The sequence below is a fragment of the Lissotriton vulgaris genome, chromosome 4_1, assembly GCF_964263255.1.
Source record: "Lissotriton vulgaris chromosome 4_1, aLisVul1.2, whole genome shotgun sequence".
In the NCBI taxonomy this organism is placed as follows: domain Eukaryota; kingdom Metazoa; phylum Chordata; class Amphibia; order Caudata; family Salamandridae; genus Lissotriton; species Lissotriton vulgaris.
Window position 1 is genome coordinate 488129089 of NC_141691.1, and position 26033 is coordinate 488155121.

The 26033-nt window shown below is 43.0% G+C and overlaps 1 protein-coding gene across 1 annotated transcript in view; it reads right to left on the reverse strand.

Moving 5' to 3' along the window:
• Positions 1–1849: 1849 nt before the first annotated feature.
• FRMPD3 (FERM and PDZ domain containing 3) overlaps positions 1850–26033 on the reverse strand; it is a 786479-nt gene continuing 762295 nt past the window's right edge. The window contains exon 14 of the mRNA XM_086964646.1: positions 1850–5184. Coding sequence (XP_086820772.1) covers positions 2282–5184 — 2903 coding nt within the window. The 3' untranslated portion in view covers positions 1850–2281. The remainder of the gene's footprint in view (positions 5185–26033) is intronic.

The window sequence follows — 26033 nt, forward strand, 5'->3', positions numbered from 1 at the left end:
TCATCAGCACAGCGCGACCGCGGTTGATGACTGAGCGGTTCCGTCATCAGCAGGGGAGGGGTTAAATAGAAGCACAGTATAAGATTAGAAAATCATGTCACCCTAAAGCGAACTTTTAAAAGAAAGTGAACTTACTAGCTTTCACCATCAAGTTATGTTTTCCTGTCCAAGGGCAGTTGAAATTTGTTTTAGGTCCTCAGTTCGCTGCCTGTCTGTAGTGCTCGTCCCATGCTTACTATTTTAGAAGAACACCCTCAAGACTTGAAATTATTGGAAAAAGAACTACCACACCATGGGGTAACAGTCTTTTTTTCTTGTTTTGGCTTTTGATACAGTATCCGCCTTCTGTCAAACTTCCTGTAATACTCAAGCATCCAGCATGAGAAGTAAAATGATGAGGGGCAGGAATTAAAGCAAGACCATTGCCAGTGAAGAAGGTTATTTTCTAGGACTATGCAACCTGCCTATATGATAGACACACATCATAAATGAGTTAATCAAGCTTGGGGAGGAGGAATATTGTAATTCTGACCTAAGCAGACTACTTCCAAACTGCAAGTTGACCAAATACCAAAAGGTCTCCAAGTGAGTTTCCTAGTCTAAGTGTCCCTATCAAAGTATATTTGACAAGCTGTAAATAATAAAGGTTTTACATTGATGCCTTAGCATTTGTCTGACAAGGACATCTTAGTTTATTTCTGAAGCCTTAGTTTCTTGCTGTCTTGCTGTTTACCCAACACAAAGGATAACTTAGATTTTCTTCTAGATATTAATAATCTTTACACAAAGACTATGCAGTCACAAACAAATATTTCTTGTATCAGAATGATATCATATTTACAAATAATTTTGGAGACAATTAACTATGTACCACTATTTGTAAGCATTAAACTAAGAGAATCCAGTAGTTGTTTAATGTCTAGAAGAACTTTGTTTCTAGCGTGTCCTCAAACTTAAATGGTCCTATGTTTGCCCAGTCTCCTTTGGTTATTTTCCTTTGACTATGCACATTTTTATAGAATGTATTTCTCTCAAATATGTGTCCATGGCAGGCCTCAATAAAATGGTTTATTAGCACTAGAGCAAATTCTTCCAGAGCTTAGAAACCATATGAAACATTCGAAAATCAATTCATGTAGTATTCAACTCACTGCAACCAACACTGCTCAACATGATTTGATCAAACAATGTTCTCTGAATAAAAAATGTGTCATTGACTGGGCTGCGGGGACGCTATTTTGAACCCTGTTTTAAATCCTCCTTTCTTTCGCCATCATATTAGGAAGCTGTAAAGGAATATGGAAGCAATAGTGAACTACAATTAACACCTCTACAACTTATTTTCAACCAACATTCTTCACTATCATGAGTCTCCATTTTCTGTATTTTCTAAACTAGACAGTTTCAGAAAATTGCTACAGCTCTTAAAGGAATTGAAAATGTACACCTATAATATAGGCTCTGGTGGAGGATGGAGAAAAAGGCCAATTTATGGATTCCCTGCCTAATCACATAATTTAAACTGAAGATTGAAAATCTGTTACCTCTTTCAGACATCATGAATGTACTAAATAGCTGATCATCTAGTTAAAATTACAGGTAATCAACTGACCCATATTATTTCCAGTGGCACCCATTTGAACTGTCATTCAAAAGTGTTTTGTCAATGAACAGCTCTAAGGAGGCTTCAGCGCCATGATGGGACATGTCCGCCTTTGTTAATTTCTAGTGATGAAGAGATGTAAAACAACAGTTCACATTCAAACAGTCATACACATCTTGGATAAATAGTCTTGAAAATGTATGCACAAAGTATCATGAGAGGAGTTCCCTATATGCAATTAGGCACGATATTATCTAGAGAATAATTAATTTGTCAATACGATAAAAGCTGCAAGGTTGGCAGATGCAAGGACCAGCACATTTCCAACATTGAGACTAGTTAAACTGGAAGTAGTCACATGTAATTGTATTCTATAAAAATAGGCTCCCTTCTCAAAAAAACAATATCTACTCCCAGTTAAGTCTATTTGTAGGCCAGCGTAAGAGGGAACATGCACAGTGATAGTCTGTAATCCATTCACTCTGATGATAATTACAGTAACAGCAACACTGTAGTTTCTCCTCCCCTCTGTAGACCTCTACCCAAGATGGGAATCTTTTCTGGGCACTCTGAAAAACCCAGTTGCCGATCCATCATTCCTCCAAACACGCAGTCTCACTAGAACTACAAAACGCTAGAACCACAGACATATACACGTTTGTACATTTTGCAGTTCATTTACTTGTTGATCAATGTCTTTATGGAGCGTGAGAATGTGCTCATAACAGTCGCAACAGCAGCTGACTGGCGGGCAAGCTGTCCTATAGTTCTTTGCTGATTCAGCGTTCTGGCTGTAGACTCTTCTGCAGCTCTGAGGAGGAAGGTATAGTTCCGAACCACCTCCTCCACCTTTCTTAGAAGCTCTTGACGCTGAGATTCTGATCGCACAATATAGACCAGCCTCACAAATGTTTCAATAAGACTGCAGAGCACTTGAAAGCTGCTTGTAATTGCAGACAGCATGTGGGTTGGGCTCTTGTCTACTGCAGCCAGCCTACGACAGGAAGCCCTGAACTCTTTGAACTTGAGAGCCAATTCTTGCTTGTATTCGGCAAGCTGTGACATGTATGGTTTGGCATCACGAGTCTCTGAGCTTACTACACATTGTCGTATTATTGTCAAAAGTTCACTGGTATCCAACTGCACTGCAACAAACCCATCCGGCAATGCATAAGCGTGACCACGAAGTAAACTGATCTTAGCAAGGCTTCCCTCAAAGGTAGAGGTTCTTAAATCAATCTCCTGGGTCTGGCTGTCCTCAGAGCTACTGCAGGCTGTGGCATCTAGCACTTGTAGTGTCCGGCTCATGACAGGAACCATCTGATTGTCAAGCTTCATGCCAGGAAGGATCTGCATGGGGATAGAATAAGAGAGTTCATCCTTGTCACTGCCATCATCAGCTGTATCACACTTCCTATAATAAAAACAATAACGGATTGAGCAGCACTTTTTATTATCTGCTTCTTCATTAGGCAATTTGGTCTGGCTTGGATACATTTCTTCTTTGACGGCTACCACACCAGTGACTTTTTGACCTTTCTTGTCCTCCACTACATGAGCATGAGAAGACACTCCCTTATCTGCAGACTGCATTGCTTGGCTCTTCACTGAAGAGCTCTGGATGATTTGCTCATCCTTATCCTTTAAGGCTTTTTGTTTGGTTGGAAAGATGTTTTGGTAGATGTCAGAAGAAAGCGATACAGCATCACTCTTATCTATTTCACTTACACTATAGCGGCGCAAGAGCTTTTTGTAGTGAGGTGCACTCATGCAATCTCCTTGGGAGGCACACGTTGTCAAACAAGACAGACTGTTCTCGGGGTCTGACTTACAGTCCCTAGACTCTAGACTTGTTGACCGAATTTGCTTGCTCTTAGTGGGGCTGCTATTATTAAGTAATTTAGCAACTTCAGCTTGTCGCTGGGCAAATGTGGTTTTTGGTCTCCCTCGCTTCTCAAGGTCTGGATCAGGGATCTGGTTGGGAGGGATCATCATCCCACGGCAGATACGCTTGCAGTCACAGCTGCGCCTTTGCTCCCTGGACATTCCTGGCACTTTCTGAACCGGGCTGCTTCTCACCTGGCAGGCACAGCGTCCTGGCACAGAAGGGAGAAGATACTCCTTAGGCTTAATGTCAGCTTTTGTCTTGGGTTTGAGGAGTTCTTCCAACAATTCTATCTCGTACTGTTTAACTTTTTGTAGTTGCACCTGTCTTTCATCTGTTTCTTTTTTCATTCGTAAAGGAAATGTTGCAGAAAACAATTTTTTCAAGCGAAAAGGTGCTTTCTGAGGTTTGTTCTTTACAGAAGGCTCGCTTTCTTTCTGTATTATATCAAGTGCGCTGTCTGTGATATTCGTGGGCCCTCCACTAGCCTTCAGGCTATTTGTTTTGGATCCAGGCTGAACTGAAATCTTTGGGTTGTCTCTTGCGAGCTTAGAAGACGATATGTTTGCAGATTGTGAATGTGAAGTGTTATCAACTTTTTTCTTGCTCTTGAGATTATTTTCAGGTTTTATTTCATCCACCTTGTTTGCTGATTTTTCATTCTGTTTATTTAAAGTGGGGTTCGGGTTTATGTCCGCCTTCTGACTCAACTCCCCACTCACCGGCTTCTGGACCTTGGCTGTTGAATCTTTGATAGACTGAGGCTGATAGTTTTTGGCAGAACAAACCTTCGCATGCAGTCTTTCATCATCAGTGGGAGAGAGATGGAAGATGTCCCCCCGGGCAGTCTCTGCCTCCTTCTGGTCTTCAGATTTCTCACCCTGCTGCTGGCAGCTGCACAAGCTGTCAACAGCTGGCGGGACCACCTTAGAATGCATTTGCTTGCCACTTGAAGAATTCTCCTTGGTTTTATGTAAGGGCTTTTCTTCACTGGGGCTAATCGTGGTGGACATTTGATGGGAAGACAAGTCATGAGTATTCACGACCTGATGCACAGAGGCAGAAACGATAGAAGAGTTCACATCAGATTTGGACTCATGTATCAATTTAGGGCTAACATGTATCAACTTAGGGCTAATATGTATCAACTTAGGGCTAACTCTCAATCCTTGTAATGCTTTCTCTTCTATAGTTTGAATGGGTGGTGCATTCAGTGCTGCAGTGGTGGCATTTAGTGACGCTTCGAAGGCAGGCTTAGCTCGCGTAGACCCCTTGCGTTCTGGGCTTGACACCACAATCATTCTGCTCGTCTGTTCGCTCAGGTGGGGGGATAGTAAAGGCTTCATGGCTAGAGTGTAGCTGCGTTCCACAGTTCTCTCCTGTTTACTTGCGCTGACTACAGTGTTTGGGCTCTGCCTAGAGAATGCAGCTGTCATTGATGGGCTTGCTTCTTGGCAACCAATAGCGTAAGGCGAGGTGAGGACAGCCTGCGCTGTGCATGTCTGGATTCTGAAGGGAAGGTCCTTTCTTGTCAGCAGGTTTTCTTTGTTAATGTGCTGGGCTAGGAAATAGGCTGCGTTCTGGTGCTGTTTCATGGCAGAGACCATTTCGGAGACGTCAGTCAACTCAGAGGAGTTGGTTTCATGGCCTGAGTCCAACGAGGATTCTGGGGTTATTGCAGCCAGGACAATTAGGCCTGAAAAACAAAAAAATATATAGTTATATGCCATTCACTAAGAGCATGAAACATACATGCAGGGATCTGAATAAAAGTTAGTGCTTCTCCTTTAGAACAGTAAGGAATACACACTCGGTCTTGCTTTCCTAATATTGCTTTTAATGTGAATTGAAATTGCTACTTCATATTATGGAAGGGATGTCAAGATTAGTCAGCAATAAAGATAGTATTTTAGGGACATTTCACCAATGTGGTGTAACTTTACATTTTTCATATTGCTGATTTTCGCTATATATTTTCTGCCAGTTTCTCTCATATGTATTCGTGTAGAACAATGTGGAGATGTTCTCAATAGCCCTCTAAACACGGGTCTTAATGGGGTTATATATTCAGGCGCGTGGCGTACATCTCAGGCCTGCTTTGCAAATACATACTGGATCATGGAATCATGTTCAGTAAGGAATGTGCCTACGTGTATGCAGTGGTGTGTTTGCTGATGCAAACTAATACACAACTTCTGCATTAATCTTTACAAATGAGGAATGCAAAAACATGTTTTAAAGCACGATTACATCATTTTGTTTGGTGAATACAAGAAAATACAGCAACAGTAACTGTGTTTATTTGCAAAATGAGTGCATAGTAGATGTACAGAGAATTTTCTATTGACGTCCTTATTTAGCGATTAGTGATTCTAAGAAAGGTTTCTCTTCACTACTGGTATTATTGCACAAGTCGACCTTTTCATTCTCTCTCTTGCAATTAACCCTAGCTGTTCAATGTCAACAAAAATCCGTTTAAAGTCTATAGGTAAAGGTCACACAGTACTGGTAAACTGGATTGCCTGAAGAAATATGTCATCGGGAGTATGGCGCTAATATGGTGCACCAGTTCAAGTTTGTTTTTGCAAAACTGAGATTGTGCTCAAACTTCCCCGTGTTCCTGTTTTTTTCTGGAACAAGGCATTTGAATTTTGAGAGTTGGCTTATTTTGCAGTTCAGAGGCTGGGATCCAGACCCCTACTGAGCCGTGAAATAACATACAACAAATAGTACTCAACAATTCTGCTCCATTCATTAGACTCCGAAGTAAATATTACTGATATATTGCTTTAATGAAAGCACGTACAAAGAATATACACAAAATAAAACATTCTACACCCTGCTGCTGCAAACAAATCACATAGGGGCATATTATCAAGGGGGTTTATCTCCGCTTTTTTGGCTTTAAAAGCCAAGAAAGCGGAGATAAAATTATCTCCCTATTACCTAGCTGTCGCTAACACCAGTTAGCGACAGCTAGTAGGAGATAGCGACCATCTTGGGCCCCACTTTGCATGTCAGTGATATTTATCACTAATGACATGCAAAGTGGGCGTGCCAACATCGCTATCTCCTATTACCAACTTTTGGAGATATTCGCGCTAAGCGCGAATATCTCCAAAAGCTAACACCTGCCCTGAGCAGTTCTTAGCCATGTTATCCAATGGGAGGTGGATAACATGGCTAAGAGCATTAGCTCGGTAATGCATGAATATCGCGGACTTTTCAGCGATATTCATGCATTGCGGCGATTTTTATCGCATTTGCGATAAACCTTGGTAATACCAAGGTTTATTTGCGGTAAAAATCGCCGCAGCTCTGCGGTAAATGTTTGTCTCTAACCAAGCAATAGCGATAATTATCGCTATTGCTTGGTAATATGCCCCATAATTTCTTTAAAAAGCAGTGGCATAGCCAACTGGTCTGGTCTTTTGGACTTATTGACTTTGAAAATGGTATTTAGCAACGAACTGAGGGGCATATTACCAACAACTAGCGATAATTTTTGTCTCTAACTTGTTTAGAGACAAAAATTATCGCCGCACATCGGCGATTTTTATCGCAGATAAACCTTGCTATTAACAAGGTTTATCGCAAATGCGATAAAAAACGGCCGAAATGCATGAATATCGCTGAAAAGTCAGCGATATTCATGCATTATCGAGCAAATGCTCTTAGCCATGTTATCCACCTCCCATTGGATAACATGGCTAAGAACTGCTCAGGGCAGGTGTTAGCTTTTGGAGATATTCCCGCTTAGCGCGAATATCTCCAAAAGTTGGTAATAGGAGATAGCGATGTTAGCGACTGTTTTCAGTCTCTAACATCTTGGCACGCCCACTTTGCATCTCATTAGTGATAAATATCACTGACATGCAAAGTGGGGCCCAAGATGGTCGCTATCTCCTACTAGCTGTCGCTAACTGGTGTTAGCGACAGCTTGGTAATAGGGAGATCATTTTATCTCCGCTTTCTTGGCTTTTAAAGCCAAAAAAGTGGAGATAAACCCCCTTGATAATATGCCCCTGAATTTTGGAAATATTATGAACAATTGTGGGAAAGCTTGGAGGAAGAAACACCGGAAGCAAAGGTTGGGGGGGGGGGGGGTGCAGCAACACTGGTGTGTCTGGAAGCAACAAGGAGGGCACTAGTAGGGAGTAGAAACACACAGGATGTGGGTGGAGTGAAGCAAACAACATGCAGAGTGAGCAACATGGACCACGGGTTGGAGAAAAGCAAGTGGGCTATTGAGAGTAATTTAGAGATGGGGTGGGAGTGTCGTCTAGTTCCTAGGAGTCCATGAGGACCTGCGCGTTTTGAATGACCTAAACTGAGGGCTTGGTGTTCCAACCGCTTCCGAATACCCCCACAGGGCATGCCAGCCATTGGACCAGCTAGCTCTACAGTGCCCCTACCACCTCCCTGTATCTTACAGTAGTGTAGGTAGTTTCTGGCAACCGCTGAAAATGACAACCCTGATTTCCCAGGGATTGTGGAAAACAGTACGTTTTGCTCAGACACTCATGCTTGCTTATTCTCAGAAAATACACAGGATGGTGATTAGGACATTTAAATAAGTATTTATTGGTCCAGTGACAGCCTTGTGTAAAACATATGTGCTGCGACAATCAGGTAACAGAAGCATAAAAAAGAAATCGCAAGTACAAATATAGTACATAGTAGATACATTTCTATCATAGTGCTAATAAGATGAACATAAGCAGTTCAAATAAAAACAGTAGCACTTGCATATTCCTAAAATGCGCACCCAATGTAATTTGCCTAAATGTACCTAACCTAAATCTGTATGTGTAGCATGTATATAGGTATATGTATGTATGTAGCCAAGAAACACCTAGGGAAGAACCAGCCCCCTCACCTGATGGTTCAAAACGAAGGGACTCGTTTCGGCTTCTCCTCTAATTTGTAGGGGGAAAAAAGGGTCATTTATACTAGAGTGGTCAGTCCAGGGTTTCTTCTAGAATCAATATGGTTGGAAAACAACCATAAGTGTTTTGGAAACAATCATGAAGGTTTTTTCAAACAAATGCGATCATGTACAGCTGGCTGTTGGCCAAAGATGAAAAAAGTGGAGACCCTTATACAGAATAATTATACTATGCCTGAGTACATGTTTATGTATGTCAGGTATAGGAATTATGATAGAGTACTGAGATACTGGCGTCGCAGAGACAGGAGCAAGCTACTAGGTAAAAGGTCACCTGTTTAGAATCGCTATTGTTGTGTGGATGGGATAAATGTATGTAAAAATGGGTATATGACAGGACCTCCCTAAAGGACTTGACAGGAGGGAGAAGTACATGGACAGGAAAGCAAAACAGTGGGGAGAAGAAGACATGGGTGAGTGCAAGGGGGGTGAGAGAGAAGCACACATGTGATGGACAACAACTCAGAGTGCAGTGGAAGGGGGAAGTGAAGCACATGAGGGAGACTGCTCGAAACACATTGTTTTATCGCGGAGTGCGTAACCAAAACAAAAATAGTGGTGACTAAAAAGTGAACAGAGGAAGGACACAATTAATGTGGCCATGCTCCAGGGGAGAGACAAACACAAGAGAAGTAAAACCATCACAAGCTAACGAATAAGAGGCAAGCAGATGAGAGTGACAATAAAGCCAATGCCAAGCACTGTAAGCTGACAATATGCCTTTTGGCACACAAATAGCTTGCAATATATGGTAGGTGAGACCTAAAAGAGATGTCTACGTCTGTAGTATGGTGATTAAGACTTAGACATTGATTACGAATGGCTTAGAAGAGGGTATGATATTTACCACACCCAAGAAATTCCAATACGATACAGAAACATACTCATTGGAAATACCACCAATTCTGAATTTTTAAGAAGTAAGTTGGGAATTGTATGTGGAATAGTTATTTTCCACACTGAATTCTGTAGATATCTAGATTGTATCACACTTATTCCTAAAAAAAATCCAACAGGTTGGACCAGTTAAAATTTGTTAAAGGAATCAGCAGAGGTAAAATATTTACCGCAAAAAATGTGGAACACTGATCCTTGCGCAAGCTCATGCTCATAAAAGGATCAGAATCCTACTCCAGACTCAGGTCCTAATTCTTTTTACAGATTGCTATGTACACATAGGGACATATAACTGTAGAACATATACAAGTATGATAGAGTGCAACAGATATCCTCAGGAAAAGATGTTCTCACTGTGAACTAACAGAAGCAAAAACATGACATTATTATTAAATGTGTTATACAGGGACTGAAAGATTCGAAAGCTAAGAGAGTTGACCTATTTCAATATTAAATGAGTTTTTGTTGCTACTTCTATTGAGCATAAGGAAAAGGGCTCACACACAAAATTAGAGAGTTGCAAATCGTCCATAGTTATCAGCGGTAAAAACTGAAAAATATTCTTAATTGTGTTTTTTGTGGTGTCTAAAGGCACATACTGAAAAAGAAGGGGCTTAAGCAAATGTGTTAGGGGCCTAAGCAAGGGTTTTTCTAAAGCCTTCTGCTCATATGTGCTAAAGCAAATGTCCTAGGAGACATTTTTGCTGAAAATATTTCTGGGTGAAACAATGCACAAATATCCATTATATTATATATTAATTGTGAGTTATTCAAGTGTACTGTGAGTCAGGATGTTTCATATTGAAAAAGCTATATATCCTGTAAAACGAATGTTCATAATTGGTGGTGGAGATGTGGCTGATAACAGAGTCCACCATGTTTTGCATCTTCCACTGTAAATATTATACTATTATCATTAAAATACATAGGCCTGCTAATATGTTTAACTTTTACTGTGCTATAACTGAATGAACATATCTTATGTCAATCATTCTACAGTCTTTATTCTCTGTGTACAGCAAGGGTACAACGCAATGAGACTGTTTTGTGACTAGTTGCGTCTCACTACTGTCTTAGTTGTGAATTGCTCTTCAATTTCCAGGACAAATTTGCAAAGCATTTTCCCTGATTATTGCAATTGATTTAGAATTTTGTTAAACAGTACAAAGGTTCACAGATGATTGTTGTAGTTATTTTCTAGAACCAACTTATAAAATGTATAACCTTTCTTCATAAGTAGGCTTTTACCATGGTGGAACACTAGCACAACCTATGAAACGAACTGCCAGTGTTATCCCATTATTGCAAAGCCACACCAATACCAATACTAGTTATGCTTTTTTTCTATTATGCACCCAGGTTTGGGGCACTCAAGGCCCTATTTAGTGCTGATTTTGTTAATATTAAAACAAGACCTATGCCCATCTCAAAGCTATTTTTCCACAGAAGCTGGTTGAAATTTTGGCTACAGTCATTTGAGTCTGAAAGAGTAGCCACAAAGTTAGGATTTTAAAGAAACACATGTGGGCGGGGTACAGTAATAATGCAGCCAGCAGGTGAAATGTAACTTTTATGCCAGCTCTGTCCAATGTATGCCATATTACAGAGCCCTTACTAAAATATCAGGCATGTCAATTGTAAGCCAACCAGTTGGTACCCTTTTTTATGGGTATAGCACATGCAAAGACAGTGGTTTTGAAGTTTCCCATTTCAGGGAGTCAAAATGACAGTAGAGCGAGTTAAAACAAAATAGGGGACCATGAAAAAGTTTGCACTTTCCTGTAATAATGCTGGTCCTGGAAGAGGATTGAGAAGTAGTGAAGCTTGGATATGTCCCAATTACGATACTGTTGAAGTTATGTGAGATCAAGCTATTGTGTTGATGGCATTCTGCCTGTATTAGAGAAAGCATGTACGCCTTAGATGCTTGGGACCTGTTTCAATGATTTTAGTGGCTAAGAGTTTCAATAACTGCTCGACATGCCTTGTAAAAGGAGCTGTGCATCCAGTGTTATGGCACAACATGTTTCGGCTGTTGCACACATAGTAATGCATCAGACCATGTATGTTTTGACTTATTTTTCTGACCTGGTCATACTAATACCCCTTGAGTAATTGCCTTTGGTGCACATAAACAAAAAGTTATGAGTACATTACACATATTTAAATAAATGTACATGTATTCTCAAATGGTATTCTGAATTTAAATTTTAAACAGCAACATGCCCCACTAAGCTGCATATTTAACACAATGATCCAATTCAATTCCATCTGTATGATATGTACATGCAATACTCATACATGGTTTTACTTTTTGTGAAATATTTTATAGCCCTACAAAGTAGCTTTATCTTTTATCATAACTCTGCATGTACTTAGACGTTACAGCATCATAATGTTTATCAACATTCATATCATGTTGAATGCAAATGACACAATCTTTTGTTGAAAGGTGTCATAAATTAGTTCATCAGTTTGGGAGGGGTGAACCCCTACCAATATGATAGACTAAATCTGCTTAGGTCAAAACACAGTTTGAGAGAAGCTCTTCTGAACCCCTAGAAGTAATGACACAAGCTCTAGTCAGCGAGAAAGGGGTTGTAAGCAAAAGTTCCTCTTTTCGCAGAGGGTATATCATCCAATCACAGGATAATTCCTCATTTGAACGCAATAAAGTACAGGTAGGTTCATGTGAGAATGATTCTTTTTTATTTACTGTTTGTTTAGATCCATTTCAATTTTTATTAAACTTCCATAGAAGTTGAAGTGTAAAAAGAACAGCTGTTCACATGAAACATTCACTCCCAGTCAAGAGATCTGGGTTAAATTAATTGTTATTTTGCTCACCACGCCACCCCAGTTTGGACCCAGTCATATGCAAATCAGCCTTGACCCTGCTCCTCATGGGAACAGTTTAGTCCGAACTACAAAGCCAGGTCCTTCCTGGACCGGAAAAATGCATACAAGGACAGGATTTGGGGTATCATCTATCATCAGCCAGATTAGCTTGAATCTAGTGGCAGAGCAAGCAAAGGACCCACGTCTGGGCATACTCATCCAACTTAGGGTGAAAAATACTGCATTGTGTTTTACATTTTGGCATATTTATACTTGGCTTCCCTGAGTTACCTGTGACCCCAGCACTGTGAAGTGGACCAAATCATCACACATATGTGCTATTACAGTTTAGCCATTGATGACATTCACTGCTGACCTGCAATCATCAAATACTACTGCAGACTAGAAGGTACAAAAATTATGAATTAAAGATATAGATGGCCCTAAACTGACATCTCACCTCCAAAATAAATGTTCTATTTTGCTGAAGGAAAAACAAGATAATGCTGAAAAATCTCCAGCATACATTTTTGTAATTCCTGCAAAGCGCAAACAAGATATGTGCCAACTGTATTTTTTAAGAGGCTCAGAGCCTCAGAGGCAAATACCTAATGTTAGCTCAGAAAAAAACACAATTTTTCGCTTAATCCTAGGAGTTGACCCCAATGTGCAAGGAGATTTTATCATTAATTATTTGATTATTGCTTTCCTGATTTATGGATGTATGAAATGGAAAAAAAGCATTTTGACAAGAAATGGCGTACAGAGCAACAGAAGCCTTGTACAAAAGTGTGGACTTTTCTGCCCAGATTTTCTACCTTACATTTTCTGCTTTTTATGGACAATATATTTGCTGGTATTAGTACACTGGGTACTATGAATAGGTCATTCTTTTCCACAGTTAATTTATTTGCCCCTAAACTGTCACAGTAAAGCTGGTTTCACCCAATTGGCATATATAACTCTCCTGTAATGCTATTGTAAGCTGGAAAAGAAGTTGCACCTGGGGCATGGAAGATAAATATCATACATTAACTTTAGTATGTATTTAAACCATCTATATATTTGACAAAAATCTATGGTTACCATGAGAACAATTGTGCTTTAGCCAGGGTGCAGTTTAAAGGCACTGCAGAGACACGTGGGAGGAAAAGGCGCCTTTGCTGTATAGGAAAACTTTTATTTATATGTTAAATAAGTCATCCGTAAAGATTAGGGGTTTAATATATGTGAATGTACCTTAGTACATATTGAGGAAAGTAACCATCACAGTGAATAAAAGCTGTTTTCAGTGTTTATTCAATGCTTCAATGTTATAAGAAACAAACACATATGTAAAAACTTCCCCAGGGGAAATGATAAAGACATGATTCGATACTATTTCTCACTAAATCTCAATAATCTAACTAAATGGTGTGAAATGTAATTTTTTATCATTTCAATGGAAAAGTACCTTCAAGAAAGTGAACGTTGTCCTGCAAGAGAGAAAAATGGTTTTAGAACTAGTTTGCCTCTCTGCTCTACCCCAGAGGCCCAACAAGTATTATTTGTTGGGAGCCTACTCCTATAGTAGAATGGCTTAGTTTCACTGCACAGAAGGCTATTAACAGCAATTAGCCGCCTGGGAAGAAGGAGACAAACAGTTAGCAGTTGCTAGACTTTCTAGCTTCAACCCCTAGGAGAGGAACAATTAGCCTGGACACTGATAGTGGGGAGAGCACCTCCTCTGAAAAGAAGAGTAGCTAGGGAGAGAACCAAAGCTGCTTCAGCCTCATTAGCAGTTACTGGCTTCTATTAGTTATTAAGGTTGATTATTGAAGAAATGTTTCTACTGAACACTACCCCCATCACAGTTGCATGCATTTACAAAACTGTCAGCTTACTATGCAGAAAGATTTCTGGACAGTAGCACACCTTAAAAACTTCACATTCGCAGCAGCAGGACACCCTGAGAGTGAATAAGAAACCGTTAAACACAGCAGAATACTCTCAGATGAAGTGCAGCAAAAGACTGCGAGAGGCAGCAACAGCCGCTGAGAAGAAGCAGAGATAACCTCTGAGGGGCAGCACAGAAAGACGCCCCGCCTGTTTTGCGGGTCTCAATATTGGATACTGAGCTGATTGGGTGTGAATGTGGCATTACGCCCTTTATGGTCAACTTCGGATCACAAGATGCTCAGTTTTCCCCGTAAGCAAACTGAATGAAGAATACAGGTGCTTCAAAGCCAGCCATTAGGTGTCCATAGTATCAGCTGACTTGAGGTACCAGAATCTCATAATCAGTGTATGCCGTATTCCTGATATTACCGACAAGGGTATTGTACGATAAAGGCCACCTGATCAGGCCTATCTGCCTGCAGAGGCCCTCAGCAGTGAAGCAAGCAATATTGAATAAGAAACTGTATACTTCACCACCTGGTGAACAGGATGCGGATTCTCCCATGGAGAGACCGTCTGCGTTTCTGCTTCTTGAAGGAAGAAGCAGTCAGTGAAGTCAGCCACAGGTGCACATTCATGATGGCCACCTGCCCCAAGAGGTTCCTCAGCATGTTGCTGATTCAAAACATTCCCTTGGACACTCTAAAGACCAAAGGACCCTCTTGAAATTCAAGTTAATTAAGGTCTCAGTTGAACTATTCAGACCCCTCAATATATGGACCAAGTACACAGCAGGAAATTGTAACAGTAAATCCCCTCAAATTATTTGTCACACACATGACATGAGGAACCCGATTTTGTCCTCTGATTATCCTATTTGCAAGTGTCTCTGTTGATTTTTTTGTGAGTAATATGCGTTCCTATACATAGAAAGTTTGAGTTTGGGATAACCGATTCCAATGGAATAGTTTTTAAAACAACCTATTTTTTGATGCAATAAATCAGATGACATCAAAAGAAAATGTTTCCTTAGGTCTGGCTATAAGTACATTGCCATCATCTACCTGTTTGAAACAAGCTACTTCTAAGGTCATGGCTACTGCTAAAGACCTTTTGTTTTCAATGTATTGCACACACTTAGAGTCGGTTTGGGACAGGCACTTGTCATGACCGAATGGTTTTGTTGACTGTCTCATTTCCCTGCTACTGACTCTATGGCCTTCCTGCCTAATCTTCTGTTTCTACTGCTGAAGAACATTTTGCTCTCACTGTGCTTTGATTGGATGATGCACCATTCCACTGCTGATCTCTTTGCATTACAATGCATGTTAGGGACGATTTCCCATCCTCTCTCAGCCGCATCCCTTTGCTCCCATTCATTCCCCTTTCTTCAATACGCCCAATTTCCCACCTTCCATCTGTGGCCAATGGCCCCCAACTCCTTGTGCAGTGGTGGATAGACATCTTAAAATGTTTATTAACCCTTCGAAGAAAATTGCCCATGTATAGCAGTCACTTCGGAATGCAATTTGCCATATTTTAAGAAATCCCATTCAAAGATCATTGCCTTACGTGTGTTCAAATGTGTGGCAGACATTGTTGAATGCATTTTGTTATATGTTACAAATACTTTCAAAGATGGATTTTGTTATATTTTAACAAAATACATTCAAAGATGGCAACGTAAGTGAGCACTTCCTCTGTGTAATTTATGAATGGGAGTTCTTAACATATAGTAGACATTAATTAAAATGTAACAATTTACATTCATAGATGGTTGCAGTGAAAGTGGATGCATCTGCAGTGGCGGTCTTAAAATGAATTTTCAGACATCCTATTTAAAGATCGCCCCCACTTAAGTCTGTGCATTACTAGTAGCCATCTAATGGAGGTCGGGGGGGGGGGGGGGGGACTTTGCAAAGCGAATCATTTTCTCGGCAGAGACTGTTTGGTTTTACCAATGATTATTAGATCATTCTTATATATTTCTATTAAAGACGTATATCACATGGAAACAGTCTTCTCATAAAATAGCTTCCCAGAACCAGTTGGCAGTCAGTTCAATCATTGCAGGAAAATATTACTTAGCTACATCAAAACAAACCAGCACCAGGACACTGTGCTTTCATCACCTACTTCCGACATGTCTTCACATCACACAATCAGGATTTTCAAAGAAGAGCCTGACTGTGCTACTAATGTAGTGAAAGTAGTGTGTGAAATATGCAATTGCAGCTTAGCCGATATTGAAGCAATTTATTTTGTGTACCGCCTTGATATTTTTTCGTGCACTTGAACTGTGATAGACTGGAAACAGCTGTAATTTCGACAAAAAACACATATTTCCATAGCTATTTCAATGGATCACCACTCTATCGAATTACAGCATTATTTTTCAATACCCTGGGGTTTAATACTTCTACTAAAAGTATTATATGTGGTAGAATGGGTTCAAGAATTATCCTGCAGTTCATTCGTGTATTTCCAAATCAAGTTGCTCTCAATTGGTTTGCAGCAAGGTTTGTGAGTACGTTTCTGGTACACAGAACAACATTCCTAAACATTGCAATATTTTATGAAAATACATCTTGAATGATCACCCCTCTGATTATATTTTATTTTACTAGAAGCTGGATTGAGGATTTAAGTGATGCAAGATATGCCAGCATAATTCTTAAATATCCAATAATTATAACTGCATAACGATAGGAAAGTAAAAATGTACCAGCAACAGTGAGCACATGGTTATTGAAGTTGAGTGTCTCTTTGGGGGTGGTAAGGGTATATGCTAGTTGTTGGACTTGGCCCTTTTAGCAGGTTCACTCCTAAACTTTTTGCTTTTAATTGTGGTCGGACACTAGTTGTTTTTGGCTTCTGTGCACTTTAACACTGTGTTCCAGTGTAAAGTGCGTAAGCAGTATTAGTGCGTGTGGTGAGATTGGCCTGCCCTCCCATAGAAATGCATGGGGAATATGTATGTCCATGGTAGTTCCTAATGCGTGGGGAGTGCAGGGGCGAGTTTGGCATGTGCAAACTCGTGAGATTAAATGCTGCACAATGGTGTGTGCAGATTTAATGTGTCTGGTGTGGAAATGCCACTTCTAGAAGTTGGCATGTCTGTGTAGTAAATGTGAATTGACTGTCTGGCTTGGAATTGGCTGGAGCTGGCTGGTGTGCCTGGCTCCAGGAGTCAGGATTGGTCTGCCCCGGTGGTGAATGGAGAGATCTGCATGTTGATGGGAGGTAGGAGTGCACATGGGACCTGAATAGGGCTGGGCCTTCCCTCCACAATGCTGGCTCCGCCACCTGTGGTGCGTCTGATGTCCCTAGCCTGTCCTGTGAATGGGGAGAGGGGCTGAGCACAACAAAGTGATCCAAAAGCAGTTGCATCTGGTTTTCCCTTAACCCTGACTTTTGAGACAACGAAAATGTATGTATAAAAAGGGTCTGTGACCCCATGTGAAAGGTTCTCTGATCCTAAAACTTGAGGGAGGACGGCTGCTGCTGCTGGGCGCCAGGAGGACCGCCACTGGGGACTGCCTCCCTGCTGGAGGGCCCAGCCTTTTCCCCCCTGCCATCTGACAGACTTTCCCTGGACTGGTAACTTTATTTCCCCTGGGAGCGCTTGTCTTACATAAGGGAGCGTGCTGGAGACTTTGCACCAACCCTTGAAGAGTGCCTTTGATTTTGAAGGGCTGGCGCCTAGCAACGCGCTGCAGAGGTAATCCCGAGCATAGGGATTCCCCTCCTATGCTGCTGGCCTCACGGGAGCCCACCGCGTGTACTTGGGTAACTTTGGTGGTGCTGTTTATCCAGCAGGTGCCCACCCTGCATAGTTGCCTTTTCAATATATTCCTAACAGGTGCTCACCCTGCAAGAGACTTTGTGCTTTTGAGGGAACCTACACCTCATCTGCCCCGCATCACTGCTGCAGCCCTGGACAGCCGAAATCACTGCCGCGATCCAGGAAGTCAGACCGCGGAGTGCCTGACGTGGGGCGGGACTTCCGCTGTCTGGAGGGAAGCCCTGCGCCCATCGAAGTTGCCAGCCGAAGCAGGAAGCGGACGGGAGCCAAACCCACGCTCATGCACGCTGAGAAGTGTTGCTGCAGGTGCAGCAGGAGGACGGGAGCCCTCCCCGACTCCACAAGAAGCGGCTAGAGCCTCGCTGGCTCCCCAGTGATGTCCCGGCCCCAGAAGAGGGAGCGGGCGAAGAGGAGTCTCCCCTTGCGGAAGCGCCGGTAAGTGGAAGCCGGCTGGGGGAGCGAAAACCCAGGCACCACGCCAGTGCCTTTGTCAGAGCAGCCCCACTTAGCAGAGGGCTGCTCCAACGAGACCAGCCACATCAGAGCAGCCCCGGAAGGCAGCGGGCCACTCCAACGTGGGGAGCATTTGTTGTATTCAGAGCCCGCGAGCACTTGGGGGCATTTTGAGGATTTAGAGCCCATGAGGCTCCAACGATTGCGGGGGCAGTGTGGTAGTTAGAGCCCACGAGGCTTCCACACACCCAGGGGCATTGTTGTGTTCAGAGCCCACAAGGCTCCAACGTATTGCGCATTTTGTGAACTAGAGCCTGCGAGGCTCCCACGTTGTTTTGGGGGCACTGTTGTTTCTTTAGGAGCCCCATAGGAGAGCCAGGAGGCACGCTGGTGCCAGGCTCAGTTTTACCCAGATGCCCAGCACTTAGTGGGCAGCTGCCACGTTTAGTGCCTAAACCCTTGCGTACTCTTCTTTTGGCTGCCTGCGCAGCCTGCCCTGACTTTGCTGGACAAAAGCCATTTGAGCCCCATGAGAGGCCAGTTGGCCTAGGGACAGTGTTCCTGTGTTGTGCCCCCGCCTTGGGCACTGTGTCAGTACCTACTGTGATTCTGCACAAGGTGATTGGTGATTTAGGTCTATGTTGATAATTGCCTAATGTGATTTATGCGTAATATGCAGTTCCTTGATGCCTGTAATACCTTTAACTGTGTTTTATGCTTAGGAGGTTGTTTTGCCTAGTACAGTTTATACTAGTGAGTTTTTGTTTACCTGCGTGATCTATGCCTAAGGTGATAAGGATTGCATAGTGTGTACCCACCTTTTACCAGTGGGTACTCGTTGTGTTCTACAATTGTTATTTTGTGCTTCAGTTATTACATGTGCGAAATCTAATATTTCTACTAGGTGCTAATTCTGACAGTGGCCCACGTGGCCCTGTCATGTGTAAATAGTCCCCTGTAAATACTGCCCAGTGCCAGTTGGCACAGTGTATCCGTGTGATTATGATCTAATGTGTTTATGGTAATACAAAGGCTATTCTTCTATATAAACTTGTGTGGAGTTCCTTTTTGTGGTGTGCCTAGTGTGTTGCTGCCGTGTGTGTGTATGTTGCCCAAACGCTTTACACATTGCCTCCGGGATAAGCCTGACTGCTCGTGCCAAGCTACCAAGGGGGTGAGCAGGGGTTATCTTAGGTACTTAACGCGCTGGGATGCCTCCGGGTAGCCATGCGGGATATAAATGCGTAATCATTCATTCATTCATCTTGGTGTGTAACTCCCTTGTCCTGACTAGAGTGGTGGTTTTTGCCTGGCTTTGGCGCAAGCCTTAGCCAACCAAAACCCCATTTCGAACACTAGTTACCTTTGAGTACGATCACAAATGATGCTGACAATTATGCCTTAGTTCGTATTTGTTTATGGTCATTTCTGTACCACTGCTTAACACCAATCAGTCACTTTCGAGTGTTCTCTGAAAAGCATACACCATCTGAAGAAAAGAAAAAAGTAACAGGAATACGGCATAACACTTTGTTGATACCAAGAGTGTGACGAACATACACAATCCCTGCACATGAGGTCGCACATATGCACGTTTCCATTTGTTCCACTTTTTAAAATGATATTGGCTGGTCATTTCAACCCTCAAGCCTTATAATACAGCGTTTCACACTAAGAATATTTTAGTGGTAAGATATTTGGAGCCCAATGTATGAACTTTTTGCAATGTACATGGTGCCAAAAACCCCATGACCATAAGCGCAAAAGGTCAAAAAGGACAAGGGCACCAAAAATCCTGCAGTGAACTGATTGATTTGCCATATGTTGTTAATTTGCATTTTGCAAATGGTCACAAGAACTGCCACTTTACACTTGCAATTATCATCAGGTGGAAGAAAATGTTACTCAGCTGCCAATAAATCAAGCAAAGAAAATAGGTCTGGTCTTTAAAATGTGAGGTATAGGCTATTTGGCCATTGACAAAAATTAATGTGCCATAAATTATTTTCGACAGGGCATAAGTCATAAGCGTGACAGTTCATACATCATGAATGAAATGTCATAATTCACCTTTGATAGGTAATACATCGCCAATGGATATCAGGTCATAAATCATCTCAATCACAGTCTGTTATTTGCTTGTCATATTTATGACACCTTTTTGATTGTTGAGGCAATCATAAACGCCGTTTAATGAGATCATAAAGTTTTTTGTTGGTTTTTCTCCACTTGAGTGGGCAGCGGTAGCCTCTTACTGTTGTTAGAACCCCAACTCGTTACCTTGTCTGTCCATTTGTCGCCATGCCATCTGACGTGGCTGGGCTGTGAGTGCCTTGTTCCACGTATTTCCCCCTTTTAGCCTACTCACCCTGCCGTAAGGCATCCTCAGATAAGTGGCCTTCCTCCTGCACACCATCTTGAAGATGTGTGCCTACTTTACCAACAAATTTACCTCTTTTATCCACCATGCCACATGTGAGGCTTATGTTTCCAGGCGGCTCACCCTTTTCACTTTTTGGGGGTTTTGCCCCTTCTTATTACCTTTAAGGTGCTGGCCATGATGGGCCTGGATGCCCATAAATTGGCCCAGAACACTTTAATTCCTTCTTCTGACAAGTGCCCCCATCAGAAAAACAAGCAGAAAAGGCAAAGCTGAGGCACAAAAATGAGCAGAAAAGGCAAAAAAGAGCAGAAGAGGGTGAAACAGAGGGCATTGAAGCGAGCAGCAAAGACAAAACCGAGCAGAAGAGGGCAAAACAAGGAGCAGAAAAACTGGCAGGAAAAGCAAAACGGAGGGCAGAAAAATTATCAGTAAAGGTAAAACAGAGGGCAGAAAAACGAACAGAAATAGACAAAACAGAGGGCTGAAAAACAAGCAGAAAAGGAAAAAACAGAGCACAAAAAGAGCAGCGAGGCACAAACACAGGGCAGCAGAGGACGGCAGACTGTAGGCTAGCTGGACAGGAGAACTCTAGAACAGGGGGAGCAGGCAGGATTATGTTTTCTTCTGTAGGTATGTCCATTTGATGAAGCTTTCCACTGCCCTTGCTGTGGCCTCTGGGCCCGCAGCGACCAGAGCCCCCCCTACACTGCACCACTGTGCTCATGTATTTTTATATCCCACCTCGCTGCACACAGCTTTAGTGCATGCTCTATTAGAGGTAACAAGACTGCTTTGCCAGCTCCCTCAGCATCCCTGGGCAAGGGGTTATCCTCTGCTCTGCCTTAGGTGCTAGCCTTCTGAATGTGCTCATCTGGTAATAATAGAAAGCATCTGCCAATGAGTTCCCTACCCCAGGAACGTGCTGCCTCACCTTCATGTTGAGTTTTTCCTCAAGCTGTAATATTATCATGTTCCTCATCTGCCTTAATATGTCTGGACATCTTGCTGTACCTTCTTGATTGCCTGCACCACTTCCTAGTTGCCATAACTATCGGAGCCAACTCATGAAAAGTGATATTTTTGGTAATGCCCAAATTCCACCATTTCTTGGGCCAAAGCCTTGTACACCACTCCTTTCCTAGTACTGCCCCGAATCCTTGGCTCTAAGTCATGTCTGTGATTAGAGCTATCTGTTTTACTGTCACCCATACATCTCTCCATATGGGGAGACCATTAAACTCTCTGAGGAATGAGTCTGCATATGGTCAGGTGCCCCTTCATTCCTGCCCCAGCCTAGAGTGATGGCGCTTTTATCTTAGGACTGCTGGCAGCCGTGTTAGGCGCCCAGCAAAGACCCGCCCTGCTGGGATGAATCTTGCTTGTACAAAAAAGAGATTGCCAACCTCACATTTCTTTCCTCCTCACAATTGAGGAAAACAAAACAAAATTACTCTATAGTTTGTCTGGTATATCCACTTCATACCTTTTTAATTTTTATTTCATTATTTTAGGTCTTTCTTATTTGAAAAAAACACCACATTTAAACATTTAGCACTTTCTACATAAATTCACTGTACAAATACATCAACATTCCACAATACATATATATACACTACACATTTCACAGCGACTTTTATCAACAATAAATTCGTTTTCAAAATATGTTCTCTGATTCAATTTAAACCTAAGGACAAAGTCAACACAAAAGCATTTATCATTCAATATACAGCTACTTAATGCATTTCTGTTTTGAATCTTGCGGCAAAGTTGAGCTTGTAGATCAACCTTTGCATCTCGTGGAGCTTCGCTTTCTCCCTGCTGCACATTGCCCTTATTTCTTGTCTTATCTCAGTTACCTTGTCCTCTGGTAACCTGGCTAGCCATGCCACTGAGTCTTGTTTTTTTCCGAGGAATACCAGCCTTGTTGCTGGGCTTCCTGTTTTCTCTGATACCATTGGCTCAACCGGGTCCCTGGCTTGTCCTTGAAATGCCCTTAGGGTGTCCTTGCACTCCTCTGTCCCTGCACGACTTATGAACAAGAAATCATCAAGACAGTGAGGTCTGCCTCCCTGAGTGTGTCTATTGTGCAAGGCCCATACCAAAAAGGTACTGAAACGCTTTAATTACGAACAGGACACAAAGCAACCCATTAGCATTGCCTTGTGGACTGGGAGAAGGCAGAAAGGAGACTCGATATCCGCCTTTGCCATGAGGGATCCCTTGCCCATTGACCTTACTAAAATGATTGCATCGTCCATTGTAGCATACCCCACTGAGCATGCTTCTGGACTGAGCCCATCATTTACTGACTTTCCTTCTGGGAAGTTGAGGTGATGTATGAGCCGAAACTGACCCACCCATTTTTGGGTACCACCCCAGGAGTGAGAATACCAGCCCTTTGGGAAGTGGGGTTGCAAAGGGGCCCTCTCTACTCCCCTACACTATCCTGGGCAGATTTAAGGTTCTTTCCCTTGCCCATGGGTGTTGAACTTTTAAATGAAATTACCAAACCCTCTTCAAAGTCCTCTACCAGTAGGGAAGCACCTTTCTTGTTGTTATACCTGTTGGCTAGCCTCCTGAGCTGGGGTTGTTGATGGGAAGTCTGGCTAGCTGAAAACCTCCCTTTCCCCAAAGCTCCCTCCCAGCCCGCCTGCCCCTGCTAGTGTCTCTTCTTCTTGCCTTTATTATTGCTGTGGTGTATTTCACACCTGCATCCTGTTGATGGGTGAGTGTCCCCCACAGATTGAGCAAGCATGCTTACATTTACAGGACATGCCCCACGTGCATTCATCAGAGTCATACTTCAAACATATTGACGGGAGCATCCCAGTTGCTGTGCCCTTTGGGTTTGAAAACAGACTTGTGCTTCCCCTTGAAGGGAGTTCTTCAAAAGCGCTTATAGCCTTTTTCTGCCCAAACGTGACCTCCTTTGCCACAAACATCTTGTGGATGAATCCTGACACAACTTCCTCATTTAACTCCATTTTGGGGTAGGTCTGCATCTTCAATATGAAAGCCTTGTCATAATCCAACTATGCCTCCCCTGTGAATTTCCTATGTGCCTTGTGAATGTTCGCCTCATAAATTGAGGATTCTGTTTCACAGTGTGGGAACTTTTCCACAATAGTGCACACCATTATTCGGAATGCATCGCGTCAGTTGTCAAAATTTCTTCCTTTTCTCACTCTTTTTTTCTCACTCCTAGCTTTTTTTTTTCTTAGAGTTTTATATAGCACAAACTAGACCTGAGACATCAGGTATCAGGAGCACCAGTTTAGTTACAGAAAAACACATTCATTTTTGTTAGGCACAGGGAGATTAAGTGATTCGCCCAGAATTACAGGATGTTGAGCATCGTTGCCGAGACTCAAACCCAGTTCCCCAGCTTCGAGGCCGACTGCTCTAGCCATAAGGCTACATCCTCTCCCTCTTGTCATATACTGTTAGGTGCAATGCTTCTAACTGTATTTCTAGCAGAGAAAAGATGTCAATGCACTCTTTCCACCAGATCTTTTCCTTTATTGCTAGGCGGATGAGGCTTGCTAGCTCCATCGCTCTTGTGATCAAAGAAGGCTGCCCTGGGGATGGCCTTGCATATGCCTCAGGGGCTTTCCCAACCAGCGCTGTGTTGGTTGCTCTACCTGTGCCGCCCTAGGCTGCCAATGGTGATACTAATCCCCCAGTGCCACCCTGGAAAGGGGTTAGTCCATCTGGGGGCCCTGATATGATGCCTTCCCCTGCTGGGGGGCTGCAAAGTTGTTCAGTTTGAGCCTGTGCGCCCTGATTCCATCAGGTGTCATGAGAACGTAGACACCCCTGCCTCCTGTGCCAGTGCCCTTCATCCTCATCTATGCCATTGAACAAAAAGGGTACAAATGACTTTAAACACTCATGCATAATTGCGTTGATATGCTCACACCTGCAGCCTTGTTATTGGCCTTTGTGCTGGACCCCAAAATAACCGGGACGGCTGCAGGTGGCGGGTCCATATGCTCGTGAGCTTCCCTCATCTCCGCACTCTTCGGTGCCGTTGTTGTGCTTCTCAGGCGCATTCTGGCTTTTTGTACTTTAACTAGTTTGATGCGTGTGGCTTTGATTTTTCACATGGTGGCAGGTGATCCACCTTCCTGTTGGCTGCTTGATCCTTCACCTGGGTCTTCACCCAGATGGCAGAGCAGCCAATAATTTCTGTGTTTATCTGATGGAGTGGCTGTTTGAAGGGGAGAGAAATCCTGCGCTGATTAGGGCCTGGGCCATGTCGCTTGTGTGAGCAGTCACCGGCCTTTGTAGCCTTAGCTTGCTGCTAATCGTCGGGTCACATCGCCTCAACAGGCTGTCCCCGACTTACTCCCTTTTTCTGGTAGCCCCACTTTACTGACAGTTTATTCCGTTTGGCGGACAACACAAAGCTGGTTGAGTTGTTGAATTCCAACTTTCCCTGGCCCTAAACTGCATGTTATTTGTGTCTCTTGCACAGGTGGTACTTTCCTGTTTTTTCTGCCCTTGTGCAGTGTGTTCTGTTATGGTCTTTAATTACACCCCTCGGGCAGGTTTGCAGTGCTGCTGTAAATAATAGCGGGCTGCCACCTGCACAACACAGTAACTATCTGAAGCGGAATACTACCATCTTAACTTCTCTGCACCAAGCTCACTTCTTTCTGGCCAAGGCGCGTTGTTGTGCCCCTCAAAGGATTTAATCTCTCAGTGGCTGCTGTGTTCCCACCATACTCAGAATAATTAGGGGCGTGCTGCAGCTATAGGTCCCCTACACTAAAGGCTCACTGCCGTGTTGTGCGAAGTGGGGCTAGGTGCTGAGTGATCCTCCAACATTACGGAGGCCCATGGTTGCTGTTTTATTTGGAATTTTGCAGCTGACTCCTGTTTGCCTTGCTGCCTGGCCTCCAAACTAGCTCCAAGTGCCCCCATGTCAGCGGTTTTAGCCGAGCGGCTGCACCTCTGTTATCCTGCAGGCCGGTAGCTTGCTCTGCTAGCAGGCCCACTCTCCCCGGCTCCAAGCAGCAGTGGCAGTTCTTGCCTCGTTCAGGGGCAGAGCAGGGATTGAGGTGGTCCATTGGCAAGCGTATCTTGTTCACAGCACCACTACTCTGATGCGGGCCAGAAGGCGCCTTGTCGTCTGGCCGCAGCGGTGACAGCACCTGGTAGATTGAGGTTGGCAGACCGAGGCAGCTGAATGGGGACAATGAAGCAGGTAAAGGCCTGCCGACATCCCAACAATTTCTGTATTAAAATGTAGAGTTGCACGCTGTCCCTGCTTTCTGAAATAGCCTGTGCAGGGGCAGCGCGTCCCCATGGGTGGGCACAATGCATTACCTGGGCACTAAT